This window comes from Periophthalmus magnuspinnatus, chromosome 14 (assembly GCF_009829125.3).
Source record: "Periophthalmus magnuspinnatus isolate fPerMag1 chromosome 14, fPerMag1.2.pri, whole genome shotgun sequence".
In the NCBI taxonomy this organism is placed as follows: Eukaryota; Metazoa; Chordata; class Actinopteri; order Gobiiformes; family Gobiidae; genus Periophthalmus; species Periophthalmus magnuspinnatus.
Window position 1 is genome coordinate 10,350,842 of NC_047139.1, and position 14,979 is coordinate 10,365,820.

A 14,979-nucleotide genomic window follows, 5' to 3' on the forward strand; every position below is an offset into this window, starting at 1 on the left:
ACTAAACACAACTCCAGGTATGTTTGTGCTTTGTGATGTGGAAATAACATTATATCATAGATCAGATAAACAGCTTATTGCATCAGCCTTTAATAATGGCACCAAATCAAATAGAGATTTTGATTTGATGCCGATATATTCTCCAGCCCTAATATTTTCTATATTTAACAAAACATTGTTTATTTCAACACATGGGATGATACTGTTACGTGTTAACTGCCCTCAAACCAGAAGGTCACAGGATCATATCTCCATCTCAATGTCACGTTTCACCTGCAACAAAAAAACAGAATTCAGTCATTTTTTTGGATAATGAATAAAGTGCTTATGATAGGTTAGAATACTTTTTCAATAAAACATAGTAAACATAATTATGTGTAAGATTAATTTAAAGATTTACCCCATTTTGTCTTTTTTATTTTGGTGAAGTTTATAATTTCACTTCCTGGTTGTACACGGGCATCAGATATGACTCGTACATAGAGGTAATTTCATAACTGTTTCCTCGCAACCATTAAGTTAAGAAGGCCGAAAGTAATTATCATTACACTAATAAAAACAGATGACACCTTTATTTTATTACATCAAAATTTAAACTGTGTGTAAATTGTCTCTCCATTTTGGATGTTATTTTCCATGTTGACGATGTGGGTAGAGGGATTCTGTTTTAGGGCTCACCGCACCACTGAACTGATTTAAAAGTCTGAAGTATTTATCACAGGTACCACCCACCAAACCAAGTTATAATTAGAAAAAAATGAACACCTGTCATATGCACTTTAACTTTTGAGTGTTTGTAATGCACAAGTGGAGTCTGACCTGAGCTTTTGTCTGTCTGCAGAGAAAGACCACAAAGGAGAGAAGAAAAAGCAGAACGGAGTGAAGGAGAAGAGGAAGGAGAGAGGGAAAGAGCGGAGGAAGAGCAGTCCAGACAAGAAGAAGGAGAGATGGAAGTCTGAGAATGGATCACTGCTCAAAGACATAGGTAAGCTCTATATTCCAACACTGATAACTCCATGTCGGCCTTTGTATTTGATCAGAATGTGTATTGCCCCAGTATATTGTATAATCTACTCTTCAGGTCAAAATAAGCCTGTTGTGTACTGTCTGCATCTATTATAAAGCATGTTATTTTCCAAGAATCAGGAAGTGCAGGTTAGCGTGCTAGTTAGCATCCCTATGACGGCAAAACTCGGCTCTGGTCTCTGAAAGCTGTGAAAAGTATCTATAAAGTCATCTTGGTGAATAATTAGGATGCTCAGAATGCATAAGGTTAGTGAGGAATAACTGTGGGCCTCTGCAAACTGTTTAAAATGAACTAGTTCTGTTTTTCACATTTTTAAGACTAAAAATCAGGTACAGCGTCTTTTAATTTCTTTCTATTTCTGCTGGACCAATGGCATCTGCTATTTTCATCAGTTATCATTATCTCACTTTGCCTTTTGTCATTAGTGAGCTGTGAATTGTCCCATATCCTCCTAAAAGTCATTTGTTTAGCTTGTTTGCGCTGAGCGTTTTCAGACCTGCTCACCTCTTGTCATTGACACACGGCTGACAGCGTCATACAATAAAACCAATATTGTAATAAAAATTGAATAGAGATAAATGTGATTTCAGCAGAGCTCTCCTCCCACCTACTCAACCTTTTATTTAAACCGACGATTCACAACAATCTAAAGAAAGGTGTTAGCTAGCGCCCACGCGGCACCGCTAAACAGCTCCAGGCGCATCAATATCAAAGTTTATGTTCATTACGTATACGAGAACCAGGCCGACCACATGCAAATGAGTCTGTGCTGGAGAGAGGTGCAGTCACTTTATATTTATAGACCTTTTACCCCAAATGACTCTAAAAGTGGATAAGCATCTGAGTAAGCTTTAATCTTTAATAGTGTTGTCAAAAGCACTGAAAATCAGATACTAGGTGATACTAAAACTAGTACAGAAACTACACACTCATTCGAGTAGGTGTGATACTAAAAAAGCTGCAGGATGAACATGAACCTTTCCTGAAAATCTTTAGAATGATCTTGAGCTGTATCAGGGCAAATATCTTTTAGTATTGCGACAAAAGTAATCTTTAATGATAATAATGATAGTGCTTTGGACTTATATAGAGCTTTTACAGATACACAGCGCTTTCCACTGCAGTATTCACTCCTTACTCATCATCTGTAACCACAGCTGCCCTGGGGCAGACCAACAGGAACAAGGCTTCCAATCTGCACCACTGGCCAATCACTCAGTGACTCTACTGCATACTGTGGTTGTGAAAAATATTGAGTTTTTGTATCCTCAATAGGTCTTTTTCCAGGTACGTAATATGTGATATCTTCAACGTGATGAATAATGCAACAGCGACCAAGAGTTCAAGATGTTATCATGTTATTATTGTGAGTGGGTTCACTTCTTCACAGATCTGACCTGTAGCTTGACCTGATGGTGCCACATTGTCTCTCCATGAAAATGCCATACTGTGGGACTTTCTGTGGCAGACACTCCATAGGAAAAGTTACATAGTGCACCATTAACCTGCTGAAATAATCAAATGAAGATACTATGAATGTGCGTCCTTGTCCCACATGTACATTTGTACATTTGTGCAGCAAGTTAAAGAAAAGTTGGAGTAAAACATAATTACTGAGTTCTATTTTGGGACCAATTTGAAATGTTCAGCAGGTCTCATTAAAATCAGCCCAACACTCCGCATGGTCCTGCTAACTCTAACACTAACTGCACTTTTCCTCTGAATAATTCATAGTTATTCTCCAAATTTTAACAAGAAATTGAGATGTGAAACGTTCCCTTTACTTTCAGAGTCTGTTCATTCACTGAGCACGAGGCAGGACACAGACTTTACTTCATGTTTTGGTTTGAACTGTAGGTAGATACACTGACATCTATATATTATGATGAAAGATACACTAAGTAACTTTTACGTACCGTCATCAAGACCCAATCAAATCCAAATCAGTTTGAATGAACACAATTAGCAAATCAGAAAATCCCCTTATTCTGCATAAAACAGCTAAGTGTGTAGTTTAGATCTGAAATGTTATTCTTGTATTAGCTCGTCAGTTCATTTTTCAGTAATTTTGTCAATTCTTCTGGACGTGTTTAAATATGAACTTTGAAAAGAATCTTATTATTAAAACATAAATCACAAAGCTAATCTCAATTGCAAAAATCCCACTCAGATATTTTTCCCAGATACTCAGATATTTTTCCCAGATACTTCCACAGTACTTGTTCCAGTGCAGTTGTCAGGAGCACACTATAATACTTCATGCAGCCTGTCCTCATGCGCTCCGTCTCCTGTAGTTTTCTTATTTGTGTTGGTGCTTTCAGTATCGGAGCTTGTTGACTTACAGCGGCCACTTCTCCTTTCGTCCCTCCCTCTTTTTTCCTCCTCTTTTTTTCTCCCGCTGTTTCCAGGGAGACATTTGGCTCTGCACAACAATCCTGCCACTGTTTGGGACCAAGACACTCTCTCTCCTCCTCTGTTCCCTCTTTTCTTGCTTCTCCCTTTCTCTCCTTCTCTCTCACTCTCCCTCTCTTCACCTTTCTCTTTCTCCCTCTCTATCATTCTCTCATTCCCATCCTCGTGCTCACTTACCCTCTCTCCCTCTTTCTGTCTCTCTCTTCCCCTCTCTGCTCTTCCTTCTCTCTCCTTTTTATCTTGCTCCTCCTCTCTCTTGCTCTCTTTCTCTCTCTCTCTCTCTCCTACCCTCTCCCCCTTTCTCTCTCTCTCCCTCCTTTCCCGTCTTGCTCTCTCTTCCTCTCTCTAACCAAGTAACACATAACATATTTAGATCAAATGCTATATTCACCATAAACAATCTATGTAATAAGCTTCACTTTCGTTTTTGATGCTCTGAGTCCCCTCTCCCTTTGCTCTCCGTGCTGAGTCACTCCCCCTTCAGAGCACTGTCACAGCATGTTTTTAAGATGGTAAAAATCCAGTAGAGCACCTTTTAAACCTTCTAGACTCCAGCACACTCTCTGTAGTATTATCTGTCTTTGCAGAAGCTCAAGTTATTTATTTTCTCTTCCCACCTCCTCTCCCTCTCTCTCCCCCTCTCTTGTCTTCCTCTTTCCATTCTCTCGCTCTTTCTCTCCTTCACTCATTTAGCTCAATCTCTTTTTGCTTCTCTTTCCATCTTCTAATCTCTTACATCTTTCCTCTTTCTTGCTTTGTTTCTCCCACTCCTCTTTCTCTTCCCTCTCTCCCTCCCTACCTCCCTCTTACTCTGCTTTCTCTCCTTCTATCTTCATCAGTCTTTCCCTCTCCCTTTCTCTGTCCTCTCTCCTCCCCTCGCTTTCTCTCTCTCTTTCTCTCTCTCTCTCACTTCTCAACATGTTTCTATTTGTATTTTCCCTTCATCATCTGTCCTTCCTTTCTCCTCTCCCTCTCTCTCCTCTCCTTCTCTCCCTCCCTTTATCTTCCTCATCCTCCCCCCTCCTTTCTATCCCCCCTTATCGCTCCCTCCCTCACTACTCTCTCTCCCTCTGACTTCCTAACCTGTCTCTATTTTTTCTTCATCATCTGCCCCTCCTCTCACTCCTCCTCTTCTTCTTCTCTCCTTCTCTCTCCCTCTCTTCCTCTCTCTTCGTGTCACCAGTTTTTCCTCTATCACGTACTCCTCAAACACCTCAGTGCTCCCTCTCCTGCTCCTCTCTCTCCTCTTCTCCTCTTTCTTCTCAGCGGTATATTGTTTATCCTTTTTCACCTGCCCTCCTTCCCTCCCTCTCCCTCCTCTGCTCCTGCTTTTCTCCATCTCTCGTTCTCCCCTTCCATCTTTCTCTCCTCTCTCCTCAGCCATTACGCTTGTTTTTCCATCATCACCTGTTCTTCCTCCCTCCCTCTTTTTCACACATCTCCATTCACCCTACGTCTTCTCTTTCCCTCTTTCTCACCTCCTCTCTATTTAGCCCTTCTCCTGTTTTTCCTTAGTCACCTGCCCTCCCTCTCCCTCCTCTCTCCTCAGCATGATTCTTGTTTTCCCTTCGTCACCTGTCCTCTTTCCCTCCCTCTTTCTCACACACCTCCATTCCCCCTCCTTTCTCTCTCCTCTTCTCTCTCCCTCCTTTTCTCTTTCTCTCTCTCAGCTCAGCATGTCTCCTCTTTTTCCCTTCATCACCGACTCTTCCTCTCTCATGCACCTGTCCCCCTTCCCTCTCTCTCCATCCCTCTTTTCGTTCACTCTCCGCTCTCTCTCCTTTCAGCATGACTTCTTTTTTTGCCCTCCTTCCCCCCTTCCTTCGTCTCACATCCCCTCTTCTGTGTCTCCCATCTCTATCTCCTCCCTCCCACCTCCCTCTTCCCTGCTCCTCTCCATCTCCCTCCTCTCCCTCTCTCATTCTCTCCCTCCTTAGCATGCCTCTTCTTTTTCCCTTCGTCACCAACTCTCCCTACTTTCTCTCCCTCACACTCTCTCTTCTCAGCATGACTTCTGTTTTTCACTTCGTCACCTGCCCTCGCTCTCCCCTGCTTCTCTCTCTCCTCCCTCTTTCCCCCTCACTCCCACCTTCCCTCTCTCTCTCTCTCTCTCTCTTCTAAGCAGGTCTCTTCTTTTTCCCTTCATCACCTGCCTCCTCCTTCTCTCTCTCCCCCTCTCCGCCTCTCTCCCATTCTCCTTCCGTCGTCTTCTCTCTCCTCCTCAGCATGTCTCCTCTTTTCTGTTCATCACCTGCCCTCCCCTTTCTCTCTCTCCCCCTCTCCGCCTCTCTCCCATTCTCCCTCCGTCTTCTTCTCTCTCTCCCCTCCTCAGCATGTCTCCTCTTTTCCCTTCATCACCTGCCCTCCCTCTCTCCCTCTCTCCCACACCTCCGTGCCCTCCCTCTTGCTCTGTTCATTCCTGCTGCGTCATGAAAACAGTGTGCAAGTGTGTAGTTTTTGTGTGTTTGTGCGTGTGTTAGTTTGTGTATTGGCTTGTGCATGTATTAGCTTGTGTGTGTGTGTGTGTGTTAGCTTGTGTGTGTGTGTGTGTGTGTGTGTGTGTTAGCTTGTGTTAGCTTGTGTACTCGATGGTAGCTGCTGTTAAACGCTTCCAAACAGCACCTCCTGCCGTTCTCCTCTGAAAAATCATGACAGAAATATTTACAAGGAACAGCTGCAAATGCAACGGCTGAAAATGGCAAATACCACATTACATTTGCAAAACAGACAGCAAATTTTTCAAAACTTTTATCACTATAAAATGTGACAACACTTGATTGGCAAATTCAGTCATATGTAAGAAAGAAATTCATTCAGGCCGTACCTGGAAAATGAAGAAAATGAAGAACAACTGCATAATGTGGATGTTTGTTTGACGATGTTTTGAAGATGTGTTTTGAATGAACTACTGCACCGTAACTTTCCCCCACAGTGTGTGCGTGTATCTATCTATCTAGCTCTCGCTTTCTCTCTTGCTCTCTCTCGCTCTCTCTCATTCTCTCTCGCTCGCTTTCATTCTCTCTCGCTCGCTCTTTTTCTCTCTCGCTCACTCTTTCTCATTCTCTCTCGCTCTCGCTCTCTTGTTCTATCTCTCGCTCTCTCTTTCTCTCTCGCTCTCACACCTCTCCCTCTCTTTTTTCTCTCTTCCTTTTTCTCTCTTTCTCACTCTCTTGCTCTCTTTTTCTCTCGCTCTCTCTTTCCCTTTCTCTCTCGCTCTCTCTCCCCTTCTCTTTTTTCTTTCTCTTTCTTCTTTTTCTTTCTCTCTCTCTCTCTCGCTCTTTTTCTTTCTCTCATACTCTTTCCCTTTCTCTCTTGCTCTCTCTTTCTCTCTCGCTCTTTTTCTCTTTCTCGCTCTCTATTTCTCTCTTGCTCTCTCATTCTCTATCGCTCACTGTCTCTCATTCTCTCTCTCTCTCTCTCTCTCTCTCTCTCTCGCAGTAGCGATATAAATCAATTATTTTTTCTTATAAACATTGTGTATTTATTTTTGTTTTGCTCAAAGCCAAAGCTTGAATTTGAAAACTTTAGTCCAGATGTTTCCATGAACATGTTAAAAATCCCCCTCACATCACATGACAAGTACTTTTAACTTTTCAGTCCAGTTGAAAAAATGTGAGTAGAAAATACAGAAACCTGCTCTCATGTAGTGAAATAAAAGTAAAAAAGTATCCACTGTCAAATTGATTTAAGTAGAAGTTTTAGGTATTTTTACTTAAATGCAGTACTTTACTACTTGTACTTTGTTGCGTTCCACCACTGTCCTCATGACATCAGCTCATTTAAGTAAAACCTTTTGTTTCTCTTGTTTATTTTATGTGTCCTCTGTGTCTTCCTGTGTTCTGCCCGTTGTACTAAAGTTTCTGTTTGTAATTACAGAGATATTAACCATAAACCAGGTCAGCAAATCCGCAATCTGACAGTTAAAAAGAAAATTCCACGAGAGAATACTGACCTGTCCTCCGACTCCGATTAAACTATGGACAGTTTATAATGTTTTGACATCACGAGGACCCAACCTGTTCTATTCCGGGACTTGCCATCTTCACTGGGGTTGTATTATTTTGCCGATTTTAACGGCAAATAAGTTTTATCTGGACTAAAAGAGAATCGGTGCATTGTGGCTTTTTGTTGCATGTAAACACTGAACATTTTGCACAAAGAAACCTACATTGTTTCATATTGTAGTGACGAAATCTCTCTCAGATTCTCCGTTGAAATGCCTGTGATTCCCGCTTAACCAGAACAAAGAAGTACAGTTTTGTAGCATTTAGAGGCAGAATAAGGACGATTGATTTGCCTGATGATTCACAGAGATTTTCCCCAGTTAAATTCTGCCCCATGTCTGTGTTCCAGGCCTGTCTGCCTCCTTCCCTCTGCAGAGCTCTCTCTTTGACAGCTGGTTGGCTCAGTCCGTTCACATTACCGCTGACCACATGCTCGGACACTGGGACAAGAGCGCCACCCTGCTGTCGGACCAGGTAACTGCACATCGAGCTCCTCAACATAGTTTTCAGACCCTATACTTTTTACTCCTACTTGAGCCATATATTGTACAGTGTAATAGTACTCTTACTTGAGTAAAAGTTTTGGTTACTTTTCCCACTTTCTGTAAGTTCACAAGTGACAGAAGTTTGATGTTGACAATGTGAAATTATTTGAACATTTGTGTTTCTTGCACTGTTTCTTCAGATATGATTTAGTTTGTCTCATTTTTGTGACATGACCTTTTGAATGGCAGCTGTTATTTATTGTTATTTTTTTATTTTTAGGTTTAGTTCCTGTTTAGTCCTGGTTTAGTCGTTGGTTTAGACCTTGGTTTAGTCATTGGTTTAGACCTTGGTTTAGTCCTGGTTTAGTCCTGGTTTAGTCCTGGTTTAGTCCTTGGTTTAGTCCTGGTTTAGTCCTTGGTTTAGTCCTGGTTTAGTCCTGGTTTAGTCCTGGTTTAGTCCTGGTTTAGTCCTTGGTTTAGTCCTTGGTTTAGTCCTGGTTTAGTCCTTGGTTTACTCCTTGGTTTAGTCCTGGTTTCGTCCTGGTTTAGTCCTTGGTTTAGTCCTGGTTTAGTCCTTGGTTTAGTCCTGGTTTAGTCCTGGTTTAGTCCTGGTTTATTCCTTGGTTTAGTCCTGGTTTAGTCCTTGGTTTAGTCCTGGTTTAGTCCTTGGTTTAGTCCTTGGTTTAGTCCTTGGTTTAGTCCTTGGTTTAGTCCTGGTTTAGTCCTTGGTTTAGTCCTGGTTTAGTCCTTGGTTTAGTCCTTGGTTTAGTCCTTGGTTTAGTCCTGGTTTAGTCCTGGTTTAGTCCTTGGTTTACTCTTTGGTTTAGTCCTTGGTTTAGTCCTTGGTTTAGTCCTGGTTTAGTCCTTGGTTTAGTCCTGGTTTAGTCCTGGTTTAGTCCTTTAGGCTGAGCTACATCTGGGGAGTCTCATCGTGACTCGTGGACCTGGATGTTCTGGTTTTCTGCTCAGAGTAAGTTTTTGGGATCAGAAAGTCTCTAAAACTACCCTCAAAGTCACCCGCCTTTCCACAGATCTGATCCAGAGCTCTATACTTTCCTTCAATTTGATTCTGAACCAAGGAAGTGGTGTATTTTCCAGGAAAGTGCTGTGACTGTGTTGATTGGCAGCGTCGCTCAGCAGGACTCCAAACCTCATTGTTATGGAGGAAACAAAACAGGAACCAGAAACTTTCCACTCACTTCAAACTCATGTTTACACAGAAACCGGATACAAGGAATAAATCAATTCTTTGGAAGATTTTTAATGCATAATTTTCAGGTCAGGAACAATAGTGTGGATTCTGTGCAGAGAATTACATAAAGCATTATGCAGGTTTGTGATCCGATCCTTGCACTGCAGACTTTTATTGCACTCTGCTCTTTATGCCAGTATAAATAAATGATACTATGTCAAGAATCAGTCATTGCCATTGTCACTGAACAAAAATCAGAAACGAGGAACTTGCTTCAGCGGTATGGCGCAAGGAACTGAGCATAGGAACGATTCAGCGCCAACAACTCTGGCTCCAATTCACTTTCTATTGAACAAACCTCGCCCGTCTCTCTGTAATTTCTGCTGTCAGGCTCATCATCTTGATCTGAAAATGCGTAGAAACCCTCTGTATATGATCCTGTGTTTTTTATTTCACTCTTTTGTCCGATATCAAGATTTGAACATGACTAGCAGACCTCGAGTTACCCTCTTTTGCTGAAGTTGCTCTTGCTAGCACTAGCAACAGGTTTGATTGACAGCATCCTCCCCCTGCCACAGGAAGCGGGCATTGTACCTTCAACAACTCGCTCCTGATTGGCTCTTTGGTTGCCATGATACACAAGCTCGGGTTTCTAAATATGGGTGTTCGTTATATAGATTAGCCGCTACAACTGTTAACCTTGATCAGTTTCATTTGGCTGGAGCCCAGGGTTTTGGGTGACATCGTACTCCCTCAGTCCACTTCTTTAAACCGTCTATGGTCCATGGGCAAGACACTTCACCCACATAAAATAATGATCTAAGTGTGTTATAGTCTAATTCTAAAATTTCCTTATGCTAATGATTCTTGTGTGTCTTGTGTGTTTAGCTGCTGTCCGGTGAGGAGAACCTTCTGAACCTCATGATGGAAAGTTCTGCCTGGAAAACGCCTCAGATCGGACGGAAACCTCGGGGCTCCCACCATCACCATCATCACCATCACCACCACAGACCAGGGCCCCGATCTCTCTCCTCCTCCTCCCACACGCCCCTCTCCTCAGCTGGGACGAGCCCCTCCACGGCTCCCCCCTCCTCCCTCTGGTCCAAACCTAAGTCCGCCTCTAGATCCTTCACCCATCACCACCACAAAGCTCGCAGTCTGGATCCTTCTCCACAGCCTCCCGTCTCCAAAATGGATTCCTGTCACATTTCCGAAGATGCCGACGCACCATGGGACCACGTTCATTCCGGTTTCACGTCCTCCTCCAGCCCGATCCGAATGCGTTTGTCCCGGCAAGGGAAATCCAAATCGCGAAATCACCACGACAACAATCACAACGCGAACATGGACTCCTCGAAATCGCCTAAAGACTCTGGCGTTTTGGATGACACCGATGGATACTATTCCGACGGGGAGCAGAGCGATGCCGAAACGAGGTCCGGAGCCCGTAAACTTCGGCTGTTGCATTCGACGAGTGAAGAGATGCTACGAAGAAGTGTACTTGCTTCATAATGAAACAAACAACAACAAAAAAACGTACAAAAAAATCATCATTAAACTTTGAGCTATCACTGGTTTCGTCATCTGTGATCCGTGACGCTTTCTTCAACCAAAACTTTTATGGAAATACAAAAAAAAATCTTTGTTTGGGGGGAATTTTTTGAATGTAGCCCGTCAACAGCTACCGCAATGTAGTTTAGTTCAAGACATAGGAAACGGACATTATCTTTAGTTTTAGCTGTTTACCAATATTCACATTTCAAAATAATACGTTTGGGGCATTGTTCATCTAGTTATAATCTCATAAATGGATTTCAGTGCGTCAAATCTTGGTTCACTTTTATATCTTTTTTTTTTTTTTTGCAAAGATACGTTTTTCCAACATTTTCTTTTAGTTTTGAGACGCCATCTTGAAAAGCACAACTCACGACTGGTTTTGAATCTGGAAGCATTTGTGTGTAAAATATGTAATAAATTAGGGTTGGGGTCCAATTCAAAGTTTATTTAAATACAAACAAATTACAGTTTTATTTGTGAAGAAAACCGTTGTTCTGAGTGATACAGAGGGATATCAGTCTGGTCACCACTCCCTCCATCGCAGCTCGAGCCAGAACCACAGCCGTCCAATCAGATTTGTTTATTTCAGTGACGCATGTGAAACGAAGGAGCTTATTGGTCATCCGTCATTTTGAAGAAAACCATTTTTCTCACCTCAGATTAACAGAGTTTAGTGATTCGCTCATTGATTCTGTAGAAATCTGTTTTTTCCCTTCCAGCCATATTTGTTTTGATACGGACGGACCACGCCTGTCCCTGATTGGCTAATCCACCTGTCAATCACGCCCATCTGAACTCAGGGAGATTCACCAGTGACCAGACTCACATCTTCGTAAAGTATTGGAGAAGTGTGTGTTCTTGATCCCAGGCAATTTCAGAGTAAAAACGCAACTTTCCCATATCGAGACCCCAATCTTAAAACAACTAAACCAAGATATTTTGACGCCATATATAAAAAAAATGCTTCAAATATACGACTACTGCTACGACTGGTTTCATTTTTATCATTGTAAAGAAATTCTCTTAGGAAATTGTGCCTTCTCGTTCGCCCTGTGCCCTGTTCCTCCCAAATCAAAGTGAAAATCTTCAATCAACCAAACCAACAATCAATTGATCAATCATGTCTTAAACCCAATCAGTCGCTGTTCAATCGGACTGGAAACAATCGCTGAATAAAAGCCACTGGACTGGTCACCTTAAGAACTGTTTTAGTGCCTGAAAAATACAAAAATGAGGAAGTTTGAGCAGTTTTCTTTGGTCAATCGGGAAAACAAAACTTCACATTTGGGTTTTACAGTGATGTGTTCAAATACAGTGGGACATATCGGAGTTTAAACAGGAGGATTGGGGCAAAAAGTTGGCAATTTTGGGAGAACTGGTAATAAATAATGCTAAATAAAAGCTCTGTACCGAAAACACTTTTTTTTAGACATTAGAATGTAATTTCCATCATACAACAACAGTAGTTTCTTTATTATTACCGTGAGGCCTTACACTGGCTCTGATTTAGACCAAGGCCATTTTAAAACTGTTTAGGAAAGGTCCAACTTACAGTATCAATATTTATTCAAATGAGTATGTGGGACAACTTTACCCATAAACAATCGAAACATAATAAGATAAACAGATGTGTACCCTGCAAATACAACCATCTGAAAACAATTCTACTTTATTCAAGTCGGAGTTACTTTTGATTAATCCATAAATAACATGGAACTATCATATTTCACTTAAAGTAAATAAGAAAAATAAAAAATCTATTGTCAAATGAGCAGTCCAAATCACAAAAAGGGATAATTTTACCATTGACATTTGCTCGAGTTTGAGATTAATTAATGTTTATCACCTCTGAATCATGCACCTATGACAAGAGAAGAAGGAAATCACAATTAATATATATTTTATCACATTTATATTAGTGGACCTGATATTATTTTGTCTGCACATTTTGAACCACAGAAAATAATCTCACACCAGCCCGTCTGCCGCCCCAGCCTCGAGTTTAAACTCTGGTGTCTCTTGTGCTTCGCTGTTTCTCACTGCAAACACCAATATCTACTGTAGTTAATCTGGAATGTTCAGTCATATACGAGCAGTTTAATTAGCTTATGTTATTTTTAAACATATTTCTGACTTATTCCAATATAATTTTCTTATATCAACCCAAATTATTACAATTGGAATAAAAGATTAATTTAGAAATGTAAAATATATATGTCAGAATATTTTGGTAGAATATTTGTTTTAAAAGTCGGCTAAACTTTTTACTGGGCTAAGCTTGTTTAAAGGTGCAGTACGTAACTTTTCCTGTGGTTATGTTATTGTTGTAATGTTCCACAGTATGGCATTTATTGATCTCAAGTGCAGGTGTTTTTATTGCCAAACAAATCTTGGTTTTGGTTGTGTCACTTGCTCATTTCAACAGATAAGTTTAATGCAGTGCTGTGGAACATTCTGAGCAAAGCAAGAGCATCTCTACTAGAAACATTTTGCTGTGCTCCTTTAACTTGATATATTATTGCTGTAATGTTCCACAGTATGGCATTAATCTTATTTATCTCAAGCACAGGTGTTTTTTATTGGTGAACAAATCTTGATCTGGTGGTGGTGTTTCCATGGAGATAAATAAGTTTAATGCCATACTGTGGTATATTAGAGGCAAAGCAATAACATCTCTATCAGAAAAGTTACGTACTGAACCTTTAACTTGCTATGACTCAATATATTTGACTAATTTCAATCCAAATTTTCTGCCATTGGAGTGTTTTTGGGTTTTTTTGTTTTGTTTTTTTTGCAATTCCCTTTTCATATTGGCTGATTTTTCTGTTTAATTTATTATTTTTGGAACAAATTACAAACATTTTGAAAGTAAAAGAAACATAACAGTCAAAACTACTGAAATTCTGCTTAATATTTTGAATTTGCGTAACGTTAACTCTGCTAGATATTGCTCTTTGCAGTGTTTTTCTCACATGAATGACGACAATGTAATAATCTACTCTAGAGGCCTGCGTTTTGTTTTTTTGTTTTTTTCTTTGTAAATTTATTTTTTAATAATTTTGTGTTTGTTGATGTATTTTGTACTTAAAGCAGTCCATGGTGAAACTCAGGGCAAACCTTTAACCAGAGAAATGTAAAAAAAAAAGAAAAAAGAAGTAAAAATAGTTAAATAAATGTGTAAAAGTGACGACGTGAGGGTTAGAAGTTTAAAAACAATCTTTACTTTGGAGACTACTACTGAGCACGCTCCATCTCAGTACATCACATGACCATCAGCCCTGGGGTCAAAGGCCATGATGGAGTATTTAAATACCTTTTTTTATTATTTAAAAGTTCAAATTGGCTTTTTTAAGTTGGATATGAGAGATACTTATGGATACATGTGGATAAGTTGTTGAATTAGTTTGGAAAAATTGACAGGAGTAAAACGACATGGACTGAAGCCTGTATTTGCTGTAAATAAATTCAAATAAATAAAAATATTAAGTTCACCTTTTAGAGTCATTGAATTCTTAAATAAGTTCTGGGCTTTAAAATATTGAATTCGATATATGCAGACTTGGGGACAATAGGTAATATTTATATTATTAAAGAGACTCAATCCCGAGATCTTAGTTTTCCAGGACATAAGAAACTCTCAAAGATTTTTGTTTGGACGTACGTTTATCTGCTCACACAATCAAATTTAACTAGTGCCAGCTGTGAAGAAAGCTGGGTAATAAAAATGTCGCGATTCAAGCACTGAGCAGGATTTGAGCCTCAGTCGTCACAGCTCAAGTCCAGTGTCTTACATCGGCACAGAGACTTTGATGTAGAAATAAAACAGCAGATTATCTCCTGTCACACCAGTGTCAGCTGTGACTGAGACCAAAATCTATAGAAAAGTCTGAGGCGTTCAGGCAGCAACAGTTAAAAAGTTAAACAGCGAGAGCTCCGTAGAGTTGTGTTAATATTGATTATATATTCAAATGCTGAAAAAGGTATATAAAGGTTTGTAAAGGGAGGAGAGCTTTACAATTGAAGTCAATAGAAAAAAAAATAATAGTTCAAAAATTCTAAGAGTGACAGATGGAGGTTAAGGTGCTAACAATGGGAAGGGAAAAAACAAGAGCTAATAGTGTCATCACAGTTTTGACCCTATAGGAGCTGCTTTTATAATATAATCTACTGTAGTGCGGCAGAATTAGGTACAACGTCTTTAAAGGAAAACCAAAATGGGTGAGTTACATGATTGGGTCCGTTTGTCCCACTACAAAACCTCTTAAAATTGCTTTAAATCTTGCATACCATTGTGGTTCATTT

The 14,979-nt window shown here is 40.3% G+C and overlaps 1 protein-coding gene across 1 annotated transcript in view; it reads left to right on the forward strand.

Annotated features, from left to right (window-relative positions):
• The window catches only part of jade2 (jade family PHD finger 2), a 143,193-nt gene extending 128,668 nt beyond the window's left edge, over positions 1-14,525 (forward strand). The window contains exons 13-15 of the mRNA XM_033978797.2: positions 842-985; positions 7,793-7,917; positions 10,009-14,525. Coding sequence (XP_033834688.1) covers positions 842-985; positions 7,793-7,917; positions 10,009-10,632 — 893 coding nt within the window. The 3' untranslated portion in view covers positions 10,633-14,525. The remainder of the gene's footprint in view (positions 1-841; positions 986-7,792; positions 7,918-10,008) is intronic.
• The last annotated feature ends 454 nt before the right edge of the window (positions 14,526-14,979 follow it).